The 25,278-nt window shown below is 29.3% G+C and overlaps 1 protein-coding gene across 1 annotated transcript; it reads left to right on the forward strand.

The window, feature by feature from the left end:
* The first annotated feature begins 2,043 nt into the window (after positions 1–2,043).
* Positions 2,044–24,682, forward strand: LOC103576331 (uncharacterized). Its single transcript, XM_008556493.1, has 3 exons — positions 2,044–3,574; positions 19,731–19,894; positions 24,241–24,682. Exons 1-3 carry the CDS (start codon positions 2,215–2,217, stop codon positions 24,616–24,618), a joined length of 1,902 nt encoding a protein of 633 aa, XP_008554715.1. The 5' UTR covers positions 2,044–2,214; the 3' UTR covers positions 24,619–24,682.
* The last annotated feature ends 596 nt before the right edge of the window (positions 24,683–25,278 follow it).

Genomic DNA, 25,278 nt, shown 5'->3' on the forward strand with positions numbered 1-25,278 from the left:
AGTTTATATTTAAAATACTTGTTAATACTTATTTCAATAATTATTGCGATAATAATAACAATAATAATTATGATTATTATTTAAAAAACCCTAAACTATAGAGAAAAAAACACTATCTTGAATCAAGACGAATTGACTTGATCCAAGAATATTAGTATGAAGAAAAAAATTTTTTTTTTTTAATTTAACTTATTGACGGGATTATAATTTTGCTCGATTGGAAAATAATAATTTTTCTTCAGAGAACCTCTTATTCTTGTTTCAACAGTCTCTTGGTTTTTAAATACCTTCATTTCACTGTTTAAACCATGGAGAATAAAGAGACCTCTATGTCGTTGTCATAGTATTTATAGTTGATTTAAGGCTCTAGTATCTCAGACGTATGTTGGTCTAGTGGATACCATGCATGACTTCTAATTCAAAGGGCGCCAGTTCGATCCCGTCATAAGTCAGTGTTTTTTAAAAATTAAATTCAAACGTCAAAATATTCACTAACCTTGACGTCATGTTTTTCATTTAAAAACGAAAGTAGATGTGTTAGTATGATAGTGCCTTGAATCAAGTCACTACTGTCTCAAACCAAGAGAATGAAATGATACTTAGATCAAGAATATCGCGCTATTGGTCAAAGAGTAAAATAATTTCGTTCGAATCATCATAATTTTTGATAAGACTTGAAACAAGAGTTCAATTTTGTCGAAAAAAAAAAATTCCTGATTCAAGTTAAATTTTTTTTGCGTATAATTATTATTATTATTTACAAAACCGTATACTATGCATACTGAAGGTTCAGTGTTAACGATCAGGATGTCTCAATACACATTTGCGTATGCATAGTAGTGGTATGTTATGAATCCAGTTAATGTCATTTAGTCCATGTACGTTGTTAGTCCCAAATTACCTGTCCTTGTATAAGTTATATACATGAAATATCCTCATGTCTCTCTTGAGTCCTTCAATAGTCCATGTTCGATCGGTGCAATTATCATCACTTTATTACCGATGTAATTACCCAAATGATATCAATATAATTAATAATCATTGATAAAGATTTTTACTTGTCTGATTATTAATTTTATTTGACATTTTGACTTTATTATTTAAAAATTATTGTTATTATCATACTTGAATATCTTAAAAATTTTCGTGGGATTGTGTTTATATTGATAAAAAAAAATTACGAGACAATTTAATTCCCAGGCGTTTTTATAGAATCAATTAAAAAATAAAAATAAAAATTAACAAGCGAATTGTCTCAGTTAAATCGCAGGCTAAATCGTTGAATTGTCTCACCACAAATTTACTAAAACCAATCTCGACATTCTTGAGCTCGATTTAGTCTGACATTGCGCATGTAATCTTGGCAAAGAGCCTGATACACTGGATCTAGATGCATAAAATTTAACATTTTCTAGTATTCTCTTATTTCTTAACTGGAAAAGCTGTATAAGAGCAAACCAACTTGTGATTGGCTGAAAGAGCCGCAAGTTTGCCAGTATACAGTGCGCCAAGTACAACGAGATGTACCGCAGCATCCGTCTCTTGTTTGTGTTCAACTCTCACAATCTACTTTTGTTCCATACACATATATATTTGTGCTCTACCTTCCGATATATAGATATAGCAGTATAACAACAGCTTTATTTCATCTTCTGTCTTGCTTTGAGAGTAGAATTCCCGCGATGGTGGGTGGTGGATGGTGATATAGAGCTGAGAGGCGGAGCTCAACTGGGGCGGGGCACCCCACGATTAAATCGCCGTGGCGCACGCAAGAGAGACGGCGGAAATGCGGATTCATAGGGTGGGAGATAATTTTCGGATTGTACGCACGCGGTGGTCCCGCTTGTCAGGATTCACTTTGCGACGTTACGCTGTCGACAACGTTCTGTTCATCCCTTGTGTTATATATATATATATATATATATATATATATATATGTATAGATATATATATATATACATATATATATGTATGTATGTATGTATATATATATATATATATAGACCACGAGTATCTTTTTAACGAGTGGCTGAGTAGTTTTATTCATTTGAATAATTGAATAGTTAAGTGAGCTAGTGGATGAAATAGAACAAAAATACAGTTGATTTAAATAATAACGAACAAGTGAGTAAAAGTGAAGTGTTTATCGGAATTGTTTAATATAAGTTTATTATAGATTAATAAACAAAAAAATGAATTAATGTTTATGTTAATATGGCTGCGATGCATTACAATACGACAATGGTAGCTGAGGATATTCATTCACGTCATCCAAGACATACTTATAGTTTAGATGAAGCTGGTGGTGGATCACCTAGTTCTGAAGAAGCTAGATCACCAGTTGCTGGATCACCCGTTGGATCCACCGTTGGTTATACCAATGCCAATGAATCAAGAAGAGATTCTGATAATGATGCAATCAATTCACGGTTGATTAATTACGACTCGTTCAAGTTTAATGATGATAATCAAAGAAATTCGTTTCGGGAAGAACATCCGGCTACGAAACGTTATCGTAAAAATCAAAGTGATGATAGAATTTGCGGAGAAACCGGGATGTGCGCATCACCATCAGATGACAATGAAAGTCATAATGAACAACCTTCATCGGAAAGACACCAACGTGGTACAACGGGAAAAACATCTTTTTGCATTGATGCACTTCTTGGAAGGGCGACAGGAAATAATCAAATTCGGCATTCAGATGTCGAAACGTCATTAAGACTTTCAACGTCTAGAAGAGATTTAGACGACGATTCCGAAACTCGTGGATCCGAATCACTTCTACCACCGCCTTCACGAACAAGTTCCGGTTCTTTAGGCAATCCACTGCATCCATTTGTGCCTCGAATCGAACGGAACCCTGTGGTATTGAGTCCAATTACCAATTCACGGATGCTTCATGCTATTAGGGAATCGAATAGTATGCGTTTATCATCATCGTATGATAGATTTGCTGGTACCCCAGAAGACTTGGCAACAGACGTATCTCGTTATGACAGAAATAATGATGGTAATCAGGAAGATGATGCAACTACTGACGTAGATGTCGAAGAAATGAGAGATGATGATAATCAAAGAAGAACCAGTAGTGCTAGTCCTGGAAGCAATGGAAGTCATAGTCCTGCATCAAGTCCGCCAATTTCACCAGGTTCAGAAGACCTTATGTCCAATCCGCTCAATAATTCGGGAATAAGTATTGTTGGCCATCCAAACAATCGAACAGATAATCTATCTTGCGGGCCATATAGTCTAGGTGCTACAGGAGTCAATGTAGCCGTCGCTATGAGACAGAGCCAGCAAGGTCTTTTATTACATTCAGGTAGTCCTCTGATACATCCCTCGGGACTTTACTACCACCCGGCAGGGTCTACAAGTGCTTTTCACTCTATACACAAAGACGCACAGTCTTTAGGTCATACAAGGGCTGGAACCGCCGGCAGTGGAGCTGGCTCGACTGCTCCACCACATCCTTCACCGTCACAACAACAATCACATCATATTTATCCATTACAACTTGAGTGGCTTGCGAGAACTGGGATGCTTTATCCAAGACTACCTGCTGATTTAGCTGGTAAGTGTTTATATTTCAATATTCCCCGGGAAAAAATATTCAGATATGATCATATATGATCATGTATGAATACTTAGATCTGATCAAATCCGAAAAATGGCCCTGCATGATCATACCTGTTCATACATGATCATGAATGATTATAAATTGTCCTGCATGATCATACATGAAGTCATGTATGAGTTCATATATAAACATACATGAACAGATATAACCATGCATGATCATACATGAAGTCATGTATGAGTTCATACATAAACATACATGAACAGATATGATGATGCGTGATCATACATGACGTCATGCATGATCAATGATCATATATGCGATCATGCAGGATCATACATGAACTGATATGATCATATCTAAGTATTTTTTCCCGAGAGGGGCTATTTTTATAAAATTTTGAGGTTACCCAATTTAGCCCCCCCCCCTTCCCTATACTCATTTTATCGATTTTTAAAAACTTGTCTTATATATGAATTTCACTATATATAAATGTATGTCAGAGTGAAATTGAAAACACTTATAGATAACAATAAAAAAAACGTCAATAATGTTAAAATTAGATAAATATTGACATTAATTGTTATAGATATTGAGAGTTAATTGAGAAAAGTTAAATAATAATAAAGGAAATGAAGATGAGATAGGGGAAAATCTCGTCGTCATTTGATAACAAAAACCGTTAACACCGATACCTATCTTAAGAAAGTTATAAATTGTAGGATTTAATGCTGTCGTAATTGCCATCATATTGATATAAAGAAAAAAAAGAAAAAATATTATTACATTACGTTAATGCCGACGCTTGTAATATCCGATTACGTTATCGGTACGTGGGATCAAGCTATGAGATATCGATAATCAATTTTATGATCTATAATATCCGGCATAACAGCTTAGGTTTTTCCAATCATTTACTCTTGAATCAGTCGAAAAAGATATTATTACAATAGAATATTATAAATAACTTTTTTTTCGTTGAATAAAAAAATGGCACTAATTTTATGATAGTGAAATATATGTCAACTTAATTAAGTACAATTTAAAAAGATATATCGAAGATAAGTAGTATCATTGAGTCACATCGTTAAAAGTCAATATCATAAGCGTTTCATTTTTAAATTAATTTTTTTAATGTATATTATTTTTATCATCAATGAGTTGTTCGGGCTTAGAGAATATGGGTAGAATAAAAAAAAAGATAAGGTATTTAAAGCAAACATTACCTTTAGCCTGACTGATGTATCACGTCATCTTGAAAAAGCACATGTTACTGTGATAGCTCTCGACACCTATTATCGACTATTAGTTCATTTCGTTGTCGCGTAAGGTAACTAAGGAGACACATCAGTATTGAAGCAGGCAGATTGGTTTAGAGACAAGATACAGTTGTTGACATGCCTAATGGACTGTTATGTCCTGTCATATCACTAAACTGATATATAGGTACTATACTCTACATTATTAAATTTTTTTATTTTACTGAAAATGATAACATATCCAAAGTACTGAAATAAAACAGCTTAAATTATAAAAAACACCATAACGTGTTGATCAAATTTATACTCCTTATCGTTATATTAAAACCGATTGTCTCTATGATTGATTTTACTTATTTTTCTAATATTTTTATCTTGAATATATTTTTTTTTGATTACTCAGTATTTGGATAACATTTTTTTTTTTAAATTAAGAAATAATTTTAGACACAATTCTAAACGTTTGTTTTACATATACATGGAAAAAAATGATGCTCAAAATTTTAATAGTATGTAGTTTATTTTCGACTCAAAATTAGTATGTTCGATACTAATATCAAACCAGGATCATTATATATATATTACAAAATGGCTATTATTTATATTCAAATTTGATACACATAGAGCAAAATTTGTAATTTTGTATATTAAAATTAATATGAAAAAGAATCGATAAATTGGTATCTACAATTATTACTATTCAAATAAGCATAGAAAAATTTAAAAAATGAGGAACCGAAAAATTAGTAAACGTACATATTAATATATAAAGATCTAGTATACCAATTTTTCATTTCATTATTTACCATTTATTCGATATATGTATATAGTAAATTAATTTATAATAATGAATACATAACATTTTATATCAATTATTAGTCAATGGGATAGAATTTATAAAATAAGAGTTAAAAATTTTCGGTATTTTTATGAGCAACAAAATCAGTATCCAGTATACTAATTTTTCATTCTATTATTTACCACTTATTCGATATTTGTATATAATAAATTAATTCATAGTAACGAATAAATAACATTTTATATTAATTATTAGTTAATGGGATAGAATTTATAAAATAAGACTTGGAAATTTTCGGTATTTTTATGAGCAACAAAATCAGTTTCCAGTATACTAATTTTTCATTTTATTATTTACCACTTATTCGATTTATGTATATTGTAAATTAATTGATAATGATGAATAAATGATCTTCAAGCTAATAATTAATCAGTGATATCGAATTTATAAAATAAAAGTTTGTAACTTTTTCAATTTTCGGCTGGAAAAATCAGTATCTAAGATAGCAATTGTTAATTTGACCAATCATTACTTTTAATAGATTATGCCATAAATTAATTAACTTTCACTAATAAGTCACGTATTATACTTAAAAGTAATGATATTTAGTTAGATTTTGAAATAATTGATAGTAGTTTTTAGAAATCTACAAAAATTAGTAAACTACTTTACATTAAGCAAATAATAGTACTAATTATTGATAACAGATTACACTTTTTACCATTATTTATTAATTTTTAATATTTTATTTTTTCTGTGTATAGTCAAATAAAGGTAATATTTCTTTTTCATTTAGAGAAGGGGCTAGAAAATAAATGGTCTCACAAATTAAGTAGCCAATTTTGCCTGTCCATAAAAAAAAAAATTTTGAACGAGATATTTAATTTAATTAATTCAAACAGAGGTAAAAAAAATTAATTTTTAGAAAAAATAGCGGTAACTACTTTGTCAAGCCAATCAGTCGAAGCTTTCATCGAACAAATTGGTCGGCGAACGAATGAACGCACACGTTAGTAACAATGTAGATTGTATGCGTGAGGATGAGGACGCAAGTATTTTGGCAGATGATCCTGATTGGTAGTTGCTGAGCTACTCTAGAAAAAAAAAACATTGATATATATACACATATCAAGGTTTTTTTTTAGTAGTGGATTTATTAGTATAGGAATAAATTGGTGTTGGTGAGACGTGAATGATCTCACGAATTGTAAAAATTTGTGGCAGCACCATGTGATTTAAAGCACCATATATATATCACAGTATATACTATCAACGTCATCAATAGTTGATGTTTATCTCTTTTGCTCGATGGACCAATTGTAAATAGTGATGTCGAACGATTTTTATTTACTGAATATTCGGAGCTGGGTTATGAAATATACAAGATCAACATCATGTTCCACTATCGCTCCATTGGCATCGCGAGCACGCATTTTTTTTACATTCTCATTGAAACATGTATTGTTATTTAACTGCCCCACAGTACCATGTTATATTCAAGTATCACGGGACATTTTATTATTATATAACATTTTATAAATACTCTATAGATATGATACTTATATTATTTATATACAATGCATGAAAGACGTCATCATCATATATTAATAGACTATTGATGTTCACCAATTGCAACAACTTTGATTTAATTTTGTAAAGTACTGTAATGAGAATTTAAAGATGAACTAATTTATTTTTTAGACTGGTTTATCATTTCCTAATTGTTAGATAAGTTTAATATGTAAATATTTCAAGCAGTTCCTTTTTTATGTCCTTTAAAGTAAAAAGTGATCACTACCTTTTTATTTTCTTGAATTTAGTACTGGTTTTTTCGTGTTCATTTCTTAATGGTACTACACGGATATAAATATAAGGTAACAGTTCCTAATACATTTATGAAATATCATCTCGTATCGTTATGGTAATGATTACTTGTAATTATGGGATATAAGCCCATTCTGGGAAAAGTTCTCATAAGTATGAGAACAATTGCTGTCATTATGGTAACAGTCATCGCATGTGAAAGAATTATGGTAATGATTACCATATTTATAAGAATAGTTCCCATAAGCAAATAGAAACCAATCCTATAACCATATTATTATGGTACTAAGTGCATATGGAAATAAACTCTCTATATTATGGTAACCATTCCCATTATACTATCGTAAACGTTACCATATATTATGGTAATGGTTACTATAATATATATAGGTACCGTTCCTATAGTCGACATTTCAAAAAAACCGGTTACCATGCTTTATGGGAACCATTCCCATAATATATTGTAATTGTTACCATAAATTTCTCTCCATGTAGCACATATAGTAATGAAAATTATCAAAATTATTAAATTTTTTTCTTATGATTCAAATTTTTTTTTACCTTTTTTAGAAGAGGTCCGTCGCACCCCGGAAAAAAACTTTTGATAGATTTGTTTGAGATAGATCAAAACAACTTGTACCTAGTGCTCAAAAGTTACAAAAAATAATTAGCGGATTACTTATCTATAGATAGGGGGGAGGGGGGTGCTTACATTTATAATGCATATAAGTCCTTTTTTGTTAAGGGCCCCCCTCCCCCCATTCTACAATAAGTAATATGAAAAGACTCATTCAAGCAGTTTATAATAATTGAATCAATAAGTAACGTATACAATCACTATTTGTACTTTTTTATGCATTTATGTATTTAAAAAATAAACACTAACTAAAACGTCAAAAAATCCATCATAAATTACCAACTTAATTTTTGGAGTAAATGCGATAAACTGTCGAGTAAATGCAGAGCGGATAATTTTTTGTTTATTTAAACCCTTCGAAGTAAAGTTTACTCTGAGGAAGAGTTTATTTATATTATTCATGGGAAAATTCCACCGAATGATATACGAGGGGCAAAAATTATTAATACTTATATAAATCATTCATTTATAATTTCGCATGAAAAATTGTTTTTAATAAATATAAATTCATATAGCAGCATTGAAATTCTGTAATCAGAGTGAAAGCGGATCAAATAAAAATTCCCAATCGCTCCAGAAGTAGTCTGCTGGCAAAAACTCTCTATTTACACTGAACGCGGATATTTTTTTTTTAATCTGTAAGTCTATGTAACGGAGTGAATTCGGATTTGAAATTCCCTCCAAATTTACTCTTTTTATCGAGTGTAGAATTAGAATGATATAAATGAAAAAACAAAAAATTGAATTTTCAGCCAAATCCTTTTGAACTGAAAAAAACTTTTTTTGTTCGGTCGGAAATTACCCATATGAAAATCACATATATGGTCAAAATATATGATAAATATCCGAAAATATATGTGGCCAATGTAACTATATTTTCTCATATATTTTTTTTTGTATTAAAAAATATAATATTCATCATATACGAGTCTGTATATCTTTAGCATATATAAAATATATATGTCAATCATATACAAAAAATATATTTTTATCACATATAAAAATATATATTCTTATCATATGCAAAAATTATATTTTTTTCATATATAAAAATATATATTTCTATCATATACGAAAAATATACTTTGATCATATAGATAGATAGATAGATAGATAAATAAGTTTTATTTGATCTTGGAGTCGAGACTCCCTCAAGACCATCAATTTTACATTAATTTAATTTTTAGTATACATTAGATACAGTGCTTAAAGTAGTGAAAATATAACAGTAATCATATTAAATAATTTTCTCAGACAATATTTATTAGTTGATAGTTAATAGTTAATAGCCAATGATAAATAATTATATAAAAACATATATTTATATTGTATATGGAAAAAAAAGTTTCTTATTCGTATGACGAACTACAATTAAATTAGATCTAAATTTTAATATTCTCTTTAAATTGCAGATAAAATTTTCAAAATTAGTTAATTTGATGCGAATATATGATATACCCATATACATATACATACACCGAATAAGATATATGCTAAAATATATGGTGCCATATATAGTATAAATTATATGCTACCATATATTTCATTTAATATAAAAATTTTATATTTTTTGAATATAAAAGGAAATATATCAATACAATATATTATAAGGTAAATGTAAATGGATATTTAGCTTCATATAAAAAACATATAAGTTACATATATGGAATACATATATTTACTACTGTATATAATTTTATATTAAATCGGCCAAAATCGTTATATGAGTTTTTATAATATACAATATACTATGTCATATATTTTTTTGTTGCAAACATATATAATTTTATATATTTTAACCATATGTTGATTTTTCGTACGGGTATTTCTAACAAAATGGATTTTCGAGTAGAATGAAAATAACTAAAACATAAGAAATAAAATAATTGGTTAAAAAAGAACAAATAATATTAGAACCAATAATAAGTAAAATCAATTGACTTGATTGATAATAGGAAAGTTTAAGTAACGGAGATAAAATTATAATACGAATATTTGAACGGACAATTTGTTCAGGGATATTCTTCTCTCGCCAATTACTTTGACAAACTCGTGGAAATTTTTTTGCCCTCGGCAATTACACATTTCTCCTGTCATCCGGGAAAACGACGAGACCGATGACGTACAACGAAAGAATAACCCACGGTCTCGTACAAGAGCCCAGCAATGGCCGATTGAAAAAGAGAAAAGGTAATACATATAAAACTGTATAGAGAAGGGTAGCAGAGAAGGGATGATACTCGAGAGACGAATAGAGAGGGGTCCGTACCGTGGGGTCGACGGATGATTTAATTAGTTAATTGTGCGTCATTCATCCGTCTATTCATCCCCTCGGCCTTCCATCACCTCATCGTCGTCATCCTCTCCCTCATCCTCATTCTCTCATCCCACTATCGTTATCTCCTACTCTCTCTTCATCCACACAATTGCCATGGTATCCATGACAACCATTTTTGGACTCGTAGGCATTTACCAATGTACAAAAATAAACCTCTGATAAACACTAATCAATTATTATTTTTTAATTTAATTACAATTAAATCATTGTCATCAACGCAATTTAAAAATTGTTTAATAATACACTAATTCATAATAATAGCGGGGATAAAATTCTTCATTAAGCTTTTATACAAGCATATATATTTTTTTTTTCAAGCATAAAAAGAAAATTACGTAATTTGCATTTTATTTTAGTTGTACTTGTACGCTTTCGAATTAAACCATCGCATTCATACAATTTTTTTTCTTTGATAATTACATGCATCGAGCTTTGTATAATATCATTTAAACGTTAATTATGAATTAAAAGAATAAAAACAAACAAATAGGATAATAAATGTTATAGTATGATAAATTTTATTGGATAATTATATGTATAGTAGGTACTCACCTGTGTATGTTGAAACTGTGGGATGGAGTACAGGTAGATGTGATATATGTACATATATATGTGTACGTGTATTGGAGAGCTCATCGCTCGATCGTTGGCGCGTATTGGTGGCAATGGTGTTTCTGAATTAGCTGGTAGCTAGTTTGGCTGTCCGCGAGCAAACAGATCTTGGTTACCCGATGTGTAACGTTCGTGCTTGCATTTAACGGATCGCACGCTTTCACATACTACCACATAGTATGTATATGACTTTAGCTGGCGTGTATGTACAGTTGGCTGACCACACATTAGGCATTCGTGTCGCGTTAATTTACTACTGAGGTACATCTCAAAATCATTACTCTGTATTATCTATTTTCATGGTGGTTTGTTTATATATTACGGATTGCTAAATAATCATCGATATTGTATAATCTGATATATATCTTTTATATTCATTAAGCAATTGATAATAGTTATTTATGTTTTATTATTTTTTAAGTAAATAAATATAGTTTTATGATTTTTGGGTTTAGGTCCAAAAAGGAAAGTTATAGGGGGAGGGGAGGGGGGGGGTAAGGGGCCAATTTCCCCCCTCTTCCCTTTTTAGGGGAGTGTGGGGTAAAATGGACCCCTTGGGGCAAAATGGGCTGGCATTAATATAACATACAAACACTCATTTCTTAAGGGGCCCATTTTTCCCCACCTTCCCCTACTTAAAAATTTATTTTGGTATTAAGTACAAATACACTTATTATTTATACAGTAGAATATATACAATACTTATAAGTATTAATCTCAAAAATGTTTATTTTAGCAACAAATGACAATCCGAAATATTGTTTATTTCCTAATACGTAATTGTTCCGAGGATGTTTATGGAATATCAACCCATACAACATTATGGTAATAATTACTTGAAATTATGGGATATACGGCCATAGTATCTAGGAAAAGTTGCCATAACTATGTGAATTATTCCATTAATTATAGTGATAGTTCCTATATCGTATGGTAATTACTTTTATACTACTATGGTAAAATTTACCATATATTATGTTGTCATAATAATATGGTAGCGATTACTGTAATGGTATGGTTATCATTACCATAATATTATAGTGATAGTTACTATACTATTGTAGTCATCGTTACCATATTATTATAGTAACCATTACCATAATATGTATCATGGTAATGGTTACTATAATATTACAGTAGCAATTACCATAGTAGTAACGATTACTTTGATAGCATCGTAACCATTACGATGATATTATGGTGATGGTTATGATACTATTATATACGCTGAAAAAAAAGTGGTAATACTTGTCATCTTAACGAAGTAACTATTCCTATTCTTACATTTTAATGATTCTCATTCTTTTATGTTAATTATTACTATCGAAGATGGCATTCGTATCTAAATAGTAACCATTCCCATCCGTCATGATAACCATTACTATCTTAGAAAGTAAAATTCAAAATTTTTCAGACATAAGAAATATTACGATCTAGATGGTAACTATTACTCTCGGCAATAGTAATTATTTCTATACGAGAAACGAATAGTTAACATAAACGCATTATAATGATTATCACATACACGATTGTAATCACTCCCTATCGCAAGATGGCAATAGTTATCATTTTTTTTTCAGAGTTTACGGTAACAATTACAATAATGGTATAGTAACGATTATAATAATAACATGGTAACCTTTATAATGATATTATGACGATGGGTACAATAATTTTACGGTAACGATTACCATAGAGGTATAGTAATGATTACTATGATAGTATGGTAACCATTACCATAATATATTTTGGTAATAGTCATCACCATAGTAGACGGTTTCGTATACCATAGTAGTATCGAAACCATTACCATGATGGAACAGGATTATGACCTTAATTATATAGAAACTATTCGAAGATCGTATAGGAATGAATCTCATATGGATAAGAATGGTTGCCATTATTTGTATAGGCACCATGCTTATAACCTATATTAAAAAAAACCTGTTACCATACAGTATAGGAACCATTCCTACTATATATTGTTGTAATTATTATCGTGCATTCCTTTCCATGCAGTGATTTTTTTTTTAAACTCCAGAACTTTGAGTGACAGAGTAATTTCGGATTGTTATAAACTCCATATACACTTTGAATTACTCTTAATTTTTTACTGTGTCAAGTTATTGATACAAATAATATAAAATTAATTTTTTTTTATTTGATAACACATATATTGTAAAAGATAAAAGAGAAAAAGCGAGAAATACAGCTCGAGATAGCGGATGTTTACGACGTGATTTGTGGATATACATCCCCAACCAAGAGAGCCACTGAGTTCGGGATTAAATTCGGTCATTTAAGGCCAAGGGAAATATAGCTCAATAAAACTTTAGCCAACTATACGGCAGAGAACTAAAGTACAATGCTGTCGACGAGTGAAAGGGATGGAGATTTCTCAAGGCTTTTCACGAGAAAAAGTATAGATTAAACGTAAAAATTCGCGTTGTTTATCTTCTTTTAGCTCACACGTTCAAATGTAATAACAGATAAAAATAAAGTGAATAAAATAAGTTTGTAAGAACAAAAATAGTTAAATTTTCTAAAACCACCTCACTTCCTGCAGATATATATTTTAGTTATAGATATAGATACGTATTCGACACTATCTGGCATTCATTCAGGATTTGGTTGAGAAACTGAGTAAAGGCGGAGCATTACGGGGGTGAAATAGGGTGTTAGAAGCTCCGCCTTTGCACCCTTGTAAATTCCACAGTGCATAGACTATTGTAACGCGTATATATCACATCCACACTGTCATCAGCTAAATCGTTCAAGTATCGAGGTAATAGTTTGAATAATAAATCGTTAATGTTTCAGACATAGTTTCAAATCTGTAATTAAAACTCACTTATGGATATTAATTTTGAAAAAAATTTTACAAAGAGATTCTTTCTGTGGTATAAAAAAAAAATGTCTATTATTTTAGCCTCTTAAAACTTGTCTTAGGATTTTACAAGTTAATTTTTTTTTATACCTCATTGGACTAAAGTTGTCGAATAAAAAAAGGTTGTTGAACAATTTAGATTTTCGAATGAGTTATATGAGTTTTAAAACTGGAAAATGCTTCCCCAGGGCTTCGAAATGTAGCTGCCACTTATTATTTTTTCATTTTGCCGCACATTTCAAACCCTCTTGACATTCAAAAATTGAGATTTTGTAATATGATATTGATATTTATTATCAACTGTAGTTAACTAACTGATTGAAAATACAATTACAATTAAGGAAATATTTTTTTGACTCAAAATTTGAGCCATATTCTGTATGTCAACTTATAATTAGCTACTAATTTTAGATCTCTCCGTCGGTCATTCAGATCAATAATTTAAAAAATTAAAAAAATTATTCAAATACTGCACGGAAAAAAATAGGTGCTGCAACAGGACACCGCCCTGTCACTACAACTGGATTTTCCTGTTGTACCAATAGGAAAAATCCTGTTGCATCATCTATTTTTTTTTCCGTGTGTTATTAAATAAAAAGTATTAGGTCAATTTAGAAGTACATGTAGGTAGAGCGTGATTTTTCATAATTTCGCTAAATTTAGGTATCATTGAATACTGAAGATCTTCGAAATTGTAAACCTCTGATCTTTGGTTCCGCACTTTTAAAAAAAATCACAGTTACAGGATATCCCAAGATTAAAAAAAGAATTTTTAAGCAGAAAAATTCCGATACCATTCCAACTCGACTAGAAATTTCAGTTCGTTTTTCATTAGTCCGAACCAAGCATACGAAATTCCGAGTTTGCGTCCAATCCCTGCGTAATTAGAAAAGCACGAGACAAAAAAAGAACGGTAATTCAGTCAATTGAATAAATATAACTATAGTAAAATACTCTTTTACTATACTTAATTTTTCGCCCAAACACGTTTATTGACTGGATTACTGTTCTGCCTAGCAATGGTTACTGTTTTTTTCTTCTCCGTGTAAAATAATGAATAGTTAAATGAAATGGTAAACATTTGAGAGATGATAAACTAAATAGTTGTAAAAAAAGCTAAATTTCCCACAGATAAGTGTATTAAAACACATACCGAGTGCTTGAAGAGGGATATTCACTGTTAATTAGTTTAAACTCGTAACTCGACACTACACTACATACTGGCAATGACGAAGAGGAGTGGTCCTACTCGTTTGAGAGCTTAACGAAGCTGTTCTCTCTTGTGCTGCACTTCGTTAGCGTCAAGAGAGCAGACGATCAGCTCGACTGACCGTAAACGTTGATTTGACTATCAGCTTTACAATTACTACCTCACTATCTGACTTGCCCTCACATCTTTAAATTCTTAATTTTTATTTTATATTCTTTTGCGAACTTCGATACGCTCACAGAATAATCAATTCAATCGTCTATCCAAATAATCAAATTCATTCGATTTATTCCAATAGGTTTCCCGAATCGAAATTCAAAAAGTAATTTAAGCTGCCAAATTCAATATGAACCCTAGGGCAAAGAGGTTGGAATTATCATTTTAGATTATGATGATCTGTACTACAAAATGATAATTTGAACCAAAACTGGGTAACCTTGTTCATTTTTACGAAATTCGGGTTTTACGAAATTAAATGGTTAATAAATGGTTAAATGAATCAAATAAATAGTTAATATTAATGTATAAAGTACTCAACCTTTGACGACTAGTCCATGACAGTCATTAAGTGGCCATAATGTACAATGTTTACCACTATGACAATCGTCGATCAGAGACACGAGATTGATTATATTCATTTATAGGGTCGTAAATTTATAAACGCCGTGAATCGACCAATGCAACCCCAAATAAATTAAATTATCATAATAAAAGTTTATTTGTAAGGGTGTTTTCGTAGGGTGTTTATATATTTTATCTTCTTCAATTTAACCATTACTACAATTACATTTGTCTCCTTTTTTCTTACTTAGAAAAAAATGCTTCAGCTCGTTGTTTAGCTCGGGATTAGTTTGACTCGATTATCTCAGATAATTTAGACTGCATGTATCTGTTTGTGGATTCAAACGAGAGCGCGAATTGTGTATTGTCCATTTGATAGAAGTTGCCACCCTCCTTGTTTACCAACATCTGTCACTATTTATGGGCTACGTATGTATTTCATATAAACTAATCTTTCATTTTGCCTCTGTCTAATTTTGTTTTCTTTATTTATATTTTAGTATTACTTGAAAAACTTTTATCTAAAAAATTGTTATGTTAAATGTCATATCCACTTTTATTTATTAAATCCGGGGTAGAATGAAACAAAATTCTAGTGAGACAAATTGGTCTATTTTCTTCGAAATAATGTCTTATTACGCCCTAACTTCTTAAAACTAATTTCTCCAAATTAATATTATATTTAAAAAATAAATCTAGAAATATATACTAACCATAAATCATACAGTGGAAAGCAATATATATGTAACAGAATACATTAAAAATAATATTGTGTACCTGGGGAAAAAAAGATGCGTATGGCGATCATCTAAATCTAAATGATTGTCATAACTTTAGAGCTGAAGGGAGAAAGAAGAGATCAGAGGTGATGAAATAAATAGTGAGTAGAAAGGACTAACGATTGAGGGTAAACTATGGACAAATTATAGTGGCCATATGTGCCCCGCAGGGGGTAACCACCCTTGCGACGATAAATAGCCCGCTAAATGCTACATACTAAATGCTAAGTGTCGAAATACTTAGCATTGAACACCCAAACTCGAGTGTGCTCAATGTATCCCTATTATGTCGATAAATATCGCAACTTTTTTCTGTCCTTATGCTCAATGTAGACCGAACAGTTTAAAGACAGCTTGTACTACACACGAGTCATAATATTTTTTCGCACGTGCCTATAATATTGTTGCGCCATATGTAGACCAACAATTTAAAAGTAAATAAAGATAATTAAAAAAATATTAAATAATTCAATTATGTGACTAAAAAGTATTCTATGACTTGATTTATTTTAACCAAATATCTATTGTCATTTTTTGAATAGAATTTTTTTTAATTTCAATAATATTGTTGGTAAAAAAATGGATACTTCAGTTTTATTAAAAAAACAGTTAATAATTTTTTTTCTTTATTTATTTTTCAACTCTCGTAAATTTTTTAATCATAACTGAAATCATAATTCATAATTTAATTATTATAAAAACAATTTAATGATTTATAAGCTGTATGAAAATAACATATATGGTCAAAATATATGATAAATATCAGGAAATATATATGGCCAATTCTACTATATTTTTTTTTTAATATTAAAAAATATAATATTCATCATATATGAATCCGTACACGGAAAGAAAATTCTAGTAAAATTTACGATAATAATATCATAATTTGTCCTATTGATTATTGTAGTGGTGGACTAGACTTTCAAAATCGTAATTTTTACGATGTAGCGTTGGAAATTTCATTTAAGAAATAATACTTCAGACAAATAATACCAAGTCTTAAGCTCTCTAGTATAAATTACGATATGAATATCATAAAATTTCAAGAGAAACTTTAAATAAATGAATAAAATAATAATCGTCCGGACGTTGGATTCGAATCCAAGTCTTTTCGAGTTCGAAGTATCGGACGCCTTGGACCACTCGGCCATCGAGGGCTTAACTCAAATTTATTTTTAAGGTCCATATAAACGATTTGAATATACATTCATAAGTCATGAGAGCGTCTCTTGCGGAGGACGCAGCTAATATTTAAAAATTACGATAAATTATCGTGATTTTTCGAGCTTACATCGTATTGTAACAGAGGCAGCACTGTAATATTTATTTTATTCAAAAGTACATAGAAAGATAAATATAAGAATAAATATAGGTTTTGAATTGTAATTTTTATTTCTTATTTTTTACGATATTAAATTGCAATTTTTGAAGTAATTTTTAATCCTAAAAGTCTTTGTTAAAATTACGATGTTAAATAGTAAAAAATATAACCAATATAGTAAATTTTGAAATAAGATATTTTAAAATTGACGCTAATAAAAGCCTAGTCCGATATTAAAATCGTAAATTTTGCTACAATTTTCTTTCCGTGGATATGTTTAGCATATATAAAAAATATATGTCAATCATATACAAAAAATATATTTTTATCATATATGAAAATATATATTCTTGTCATATACGAAAACTATATTTTTTTCATACATAAAAATATATACTTCTATCATATACGAAATATATACTTTAATCATATAAAAAAACATATATTTATATTGTGTATGGAAAAAAAAAGTTTCTTATTCGTATGACCAACTCCAATTAAATTAGATCTAAATTTTAATATACTCTTTAAATTGCAGATAAAATTTTCAAAATTAGTTAATTTGATGCGAATATATGATATATACATACACCGAATAAGATATATGCTAAAATATAACAAAGAAAATATATGGTGCCATATATAATGCAATCATATATTTCACTTCATACAAAAATTTTATATTTTTTGAATATAAAAGGGAATTTGTCAATACAATATATTATAAGATAAATGTGAATGTATATATAGCTCAATATAAAAATCATATAAGTTACATATATGGAATACATATATTTACTACTGTATATAATTTTATATTAAATCGGCCAAAATCGCTATATGAGTTTTTATATTTATAATATACAATGTACTATATTATATATTTTTTTGCTGCAAACATATATGATTTTATATATTTTAAGCATATATTGTTTTTTTATACGGTAAGTTAAACAAAACATCAATTAGAAAAAAAAAATTAGAACTTAAAGAAAACCAACACATGATAAATAAAATAATAGAAATAGATTGAATATCATTGAATAACGATAATCAGCTTGAAACGATCCCCTAAGTTAGCACGATAGGCTCAAAATAGTACCTGCATGCTTAGCCCAAACCAAGCAAAGTGAATCACACGTCAGACAATCCATACGTCCCAACTTGTCTGGCTGGCATGTGTACAAACATTGACAGCTGGTTCATACACGTACGTATGTAGGAATAACGGACTAATAAAGTAGAGCTTGTTAAGTCGGTTTAGTAGTTTTCCTCATCCTTTATGACTTTACCATGTCACGGAGCATTTTTAATATCAACAATTCATAGCATTTCACTTTGGCTCATTATTTATATAAATTGAAAATATGTATTTCGTAATAATTCCTTCCATTCGTATTATGATATAAGATGAAATGAAAATATATATAGAAAATAAATAAATTAATTTTATAAATCGTCGGATGGAATAAAAATTGTAAGAGGGTTGGTGTATATCATGGATCGAATCGGTGGCTGATCACTCCTGTCCGTTTCAACCTAGACTCATTGGCAGAGCTAATTGGAAGGGCGGTACACCACGGACGTTTTTACTCTTGGTTACACTTCTTCCCCTATCTCATTGCTTTTTATCTCTCTCGAAATTCGAATCATATCTCCCCCCATTGCCCAAACAATTCCACTGGGATTTATGTCGTCATATAATTACATTAGCATTGGCTGATTTTTATTGGATGATCTTGCTTTGAATACAAATTTATTTGACAAAAAATTAATGTTCAATAAAATTTATACGGACTAATTTTTTTTTATGATTAATATAATGATTTTTTACTGAAAATATATGAAATTTCTTTAAAAAACATAAAAACAATGATGGATGTAGAATATAAATACTAAAAATAATTGTATTTTTTACAGGTTGTGCAGCTCAACATGCGCTTTTAGGTAAAACAAGACGACCCAGAACGGCATTTACGTCACAACAATTACTCGAATTGGAAAAACAATTTCGACAAAATAAATATCTGAGCAGACCTAAAAGATTTGAAGTTGCGACTTCGCTTATGTTAACTGAAACCCAGGTATTTAATCATTTATTTACAAATAATTTTATCGTTCCTCAGTTTTTGACTGCACAGAAAAAAAGCTAATTTGAATCAAAAAGAATATACTTGATCCCTGAATAATAAAAGTGTATTAAAAAAATACATTTTTTCGATTTAATTTGAATTATTCATTATGAATCTTAATTTTGAAATTGCGGTGAAAATATTCGTCGTATAAAAAAATTTTTTAAACAAAAGTTGTTCAAAATTTAATTCTATAAAAAAAATGTCTCTTATAATTTTTCCATAGGACTAATAAGAAAGCCGTAACTTTAAAATTAAGATTTTAATAATTATCGAAAATTTGAGTCATTCATTATGAATCTTAATTTTGGAATCGCGGTGAAAATATTCGTCGTATCAAAAAATTATAGGAGACATTTTTTTAGAAAATTAAATTTCCTATAATTTTTATTTTAAAACTTTTTTTATAAGATCAATATTTTTGCGGTAATATCACACAATTAAATCATTCATTTTAAAATTAAGGCAAAAATCTTCCTAATTATAACTTTTGATCAGAGATTAAATTTTCTCAACTGAGATTCTAATATTTGAACGATAATATTTCTCGTTTTTGATGCAAGTAAACATCTTTTCGAATTGAAAAAACAAATAGACTCAAAACAAGAATTCAATTTTGAAGGAAAAAAAATTCGCGATTCAAGTTAATTTTTTTTCTGTGTGAAAAAATTTCGCCGAGTAAAAATAAGGGGATTAACAATTATTAATGCTCATATAAATCATTTATTTATTATTTTATAAAAAAAAAAAAATTGTATTAAATATAAATTTATTTTAAAATTAAAACTCCGTAATCAGAGTGGAAGCAGATTAAAATAAAATTCACACTCACTCTGGAATGATTCTGTTGATAAAAACTATCTATTCACTCTGTACGCGAAGCATTTTTTTTACCTCTGGTAGTCTGAGCGATGGAGTGAATCAAGATATGATTTGATTTCGAATTCATTTTCAATGCTACAATGCCAATAATTGGATTTATCCATTAGAAATTCAACTTTCATAGTAATGCTATTTTATTTGTTAATATTCAAAAATTTATTTTAAAAAATTATGTTGTTTTTTTATGAATAATAAAAATGTTGATATAGATAAAAGTACTCAACAAGACTAATCCCATTGCATTTCATTTGATTCCTTTACTGGAAATCACCGGCATACTGCCAACTTAAACGTAACTCGAAAGCATTGCCCATTCCCTGACAGATGGCTCGGCAAACACGCGATTCTCGTGAAAGTCTGATTTATGGAGGGCTCAGACTCTGATTTGTTTCGATAATTTACCGATTCTGTCTCTGTGTTATAGCGATGCAAAAGCACAAATAGAGAAATAAAAAAAACAAGTGTAGTGAAAAAAAAGTATATAAATACTGATAAAAATAAATAAATAATAAAAGAAAAAAATAACGATTTAGAATACTTAAATTGTTTGACGTAACAATTTACAATTTGTAAGCGACACAATTTTACGTATAAGAGTAACTCTTAGAGTTACAGGTATCCTATTCGTGTTCGTGTGAGCATAAAAATATGAAAAGAAAAAAAAAGATCTCAAAAGGAGGAAGGGTGGTATAATATGAGAGGAGTCGAGAACGTGGCACATGAGGGTAGACGACGTGGTGGAATGAGATTGGCTTGTTGGCTGAATCCTGCGCTGCTAGCGTATGATATGTTGTCCGAAAGATTTACATGGTACTCTCGCGTAAAGTGAGGGCGAAAAATCGAGTTCCCTTACTTTATACATATATATTTATACAAAGATATTTTATGACTCTCTTTCCACTACTCATGTGGCTTACGGTGCGAATACAAATGCGAGACTGTCGAAATCTCGTTGTATCTTGTAAGCTATTTGTTTCACTGAAATTTAAACAAACACTTGAGATATTAAAAACAATCACATTTACTTAAAATTCCTGTAATCAAAAAAAAAGTGTAGGGGGTACTTTTTTTATGTTTAATAAATATGGTATGCAATTTTGGGATTTTCGACTATACGGAATTTTTTTCAAACAAAGAAAAATCAAATGCAAGTACCAAGAATGTCAAAATTTTCTATTTTCTATGAGCCTCATTGTTAGGAAAGGAATGTTAAAAAAAGTTAGATTTTCGATTTTTTCTAACTTTCCTTTCATACCGAAAAAATGAATTGCTAACTGCTAGGGATAATTTTGTTCAGTATACTGATGAAATTCAGAGAAGATTGAAAATTTTAACGCATTTTTGATACGAATTTCATATTTTAAGAATTTCAATAAATTTTCTTGAACACGGAAAAAAATGATGCTCAAAATTTAAATAGTTTGTAGTTTATTTTCGACTTAGAATTTGTATATTCGATACTAATATCAAACCAGGATCATTATATCTATTACAAAATGGCTATTATTTATATTCAAATTTGATACACATAGAGCAAAATTTGTAATTTTGTATATTAAAATTAATATGGAAAAGAATCGATAAATTGGTATCTACAGTGATTACTATTCAAATAAACATACAAAAATTTTAAAAATAAGGAACCGAAAAATTAGTAAACGTACATATTAATATATAAAGATCTAGTATACCAATTTTTCATTTTATTATTTACCATTTATTCGATATATATATATACAATAAATTAATTTATAATAACGAATAAATAATATTTTATATCAATTATTATTAGTCAATGGGATAGAATTTATAAAATAAGAGTTAAAAATTTTCGGTATTTTTATGGGCAACAAAATCAGGATCTAGTATATTAATTTTTCATTTTATTATTTACTAGTTATTCGATTTATGTATATTGTAAATTAATTTATAATGATGAATAAATGATATTTTAAGCTAATAATTGATCAGTGATATCGAATTTATAAAATAAAAGTTTGTAACTTTTGCAATTTTCAGCTGTAAAAATCGGTATCTAAGATAGCAATTCTTAATTTGACCAATCATTACTTTTTAATAGATTATGCCATAAATTAATTAACTTTCACAATATGTTACGTATTATACTTAAAAGTAATGGTATTTACTTACTTTTTGAAATAATTGATAGTAGTTTTTAGGAATCTACAAAAATTAGTAAACTACTTTGTATTAAGCGCAGTACTAATTATTGATAACAGATTACACCTTTTACTATTATTAATTAATTTTGAAGATTCTGTTTTTTCAGTGAAAAGTCACAAATTCTGATTTTTTATAGATTTTATTGGAATGTACTGAATTCTAATTCTCTATAAATTTTGTGGGAATGTGACAAGTCCGAATTTTTTCCATGTTTTTCCAAAAAGTTCTCTTCCAAGGAGTTTTTTGGAATGCAATGTCCTGTTTTCCATAGATTTTCCTCATATTTTCTTGGAGACTGTCCTTTTTTCTATAAATGCTATAAATTTTCATAACCTGTAAACTTCTGACGTTTCTGTCTATAAAAATTAAATCTGATTCCCTAGCAAATCCTAATTACGACAAATTACCGGAATTTACCGCAAAAACCATAATTTACGATATCTGTAATCATGTCCGTAAATTGCCGTATAATCCGGTAATTTATGACAACTTTGCAGGAATTCGCCGTAAAATTTACAGTATTTACGGTACTTAAAAAAATTTCTGCAAAATGCGGTATTTTACCGTTTACGGGTCTTGCGGGAAAATTCTGCATTTTACGACAAATTTGCCGTAGATTACGGTATTTTGAGGTAAAATAAAAAAAATTTACCGTAACTTAGATTCACTAGTGAATCGTCAATTATTATAAATCAAATTTAATTAGACATCCCATACATCTTATTTCTGCACATATATTCTTGAACAGTTTTCAGTGTCTCTTGTAAAATATTCTCAATGTAGGTTACGTCCTCTTAGAAGTAAAGCAGTAATTTATAGCTAATGAAGTAGATTAATTAACAATTATTTGCGAGTTAATAAAACTCTAAGCAATATTATTTTTTTTATCAGTGTAATTCAAATACCATTAATACCACTGATCAGTTAAACGATATTCAAATGATTATCAGGGATTAAAAGAAATACTAATGTGTATCGATTAATTTTTTGTAGGCGTTCTATCCAAAGTCTTTCTAGTTTCCATCTGGCTAATTACACAAATCGAATGCGATTGTTTCTTATTTTCGTTGTAAGAAGGTCAAATAAAATGGGACGTTCAAAAATATGCACTATCAATATTTTCATAATGAAAAGTATAATTTTTTGTCAATAAAATACGGAAAAGCTGAAGAGATATTTTATGAGATAAAATAAAAGTTTTAGTTATTTAAGTAAAATTTTATGTGTTACAGGTAAAAATTTGGTTTCAAAATCGACGAATGAAATGGAAACGAAGTAAAAAAGCACAACAAGAAGCACGTACTGTGAAATCCGATGATTCAGGGACATCGTCAACAGCACCAGCAGCAACAACAACGACAACCACAACAACAACAACTGGGAGTGCCGGACGAACAAATTCGTTGACGGCACGTGAATCTGCAAGCAGCAGTAATATTAATAGTGAAGTTGGTGCTACCTCGAGTGCCAGCTCAACTGCTTCAAATTCAGCAGCAGTTAATCCTACCATCGGATCACAGTCTGATGAAACTCGTGGTAATTCACACGACAATCATCCAAGACTACTTAGCGAGCTTCGTGAACCTCTTTACAGGCCTTACGTTGTTTGAATCTTTTAATTTTATCTAACATTCGTAATTATAATTTTACCTGTAAATATACTTAGTTCGTAGTTTGTCTGTCACTAGACGAATTTATGATTTTAAATAATTAATTTAAAGTCTGTATTATTTGTCACAAATAAATCATTTTCCGATAATAATTATTCATTATTTATAGTGATCATCACTTACTAAAATTTTTATATGGTAAGAAAAAAAAAATTTTGACTGAACAAAATAATTATATTCAGATCATATTTATAAACTATAGAGTAAATATCTCCATTGTCATTCACGAAATTTTTTTTTTCATAATCTGTCATTTTGGTTTCGATTAATTTCAGTCTCTACTAAAAATAACAATATAAATTTTTCCCTTACATACAAGCAACCAATTTTAATTAGTTTGGTCCCTTATTTTGTCGAGTGTCCAAATAATTACTTATGATAAATATAAATATATATTATTATACATACATACTTATACGTATTTTGCTTATGTATTATAAAAATATTTAAAATAAAAATTGTAAATAATGATTGTGTAATGTAAGATAGAAACAAAAATGAAAATTGTGATTATTATAAAAAAAAATCTAATATATTGCGACAAGTTCCTATAATAAATTATCAACACAAAAATATTAAAAAAAAATAAAGTGCTAATTT

The sequence above is a fragment of the Microplitis demolitor genome, chromosome 4, assembly GCF_026212275.2.
Source record: "Microplitis demolitor isolate Queensland-Clemson2020A chromosome 4, iyMicDemo2.1a, whole genome shotgun sequence".
Taxonomy (NCBI): domain Eukaryota; kingdom Metazoa; phylum Arthropoda; class Insecta; order Hymenoptera; family Braconidae; genus Microplitis; species Microplitis demolitor.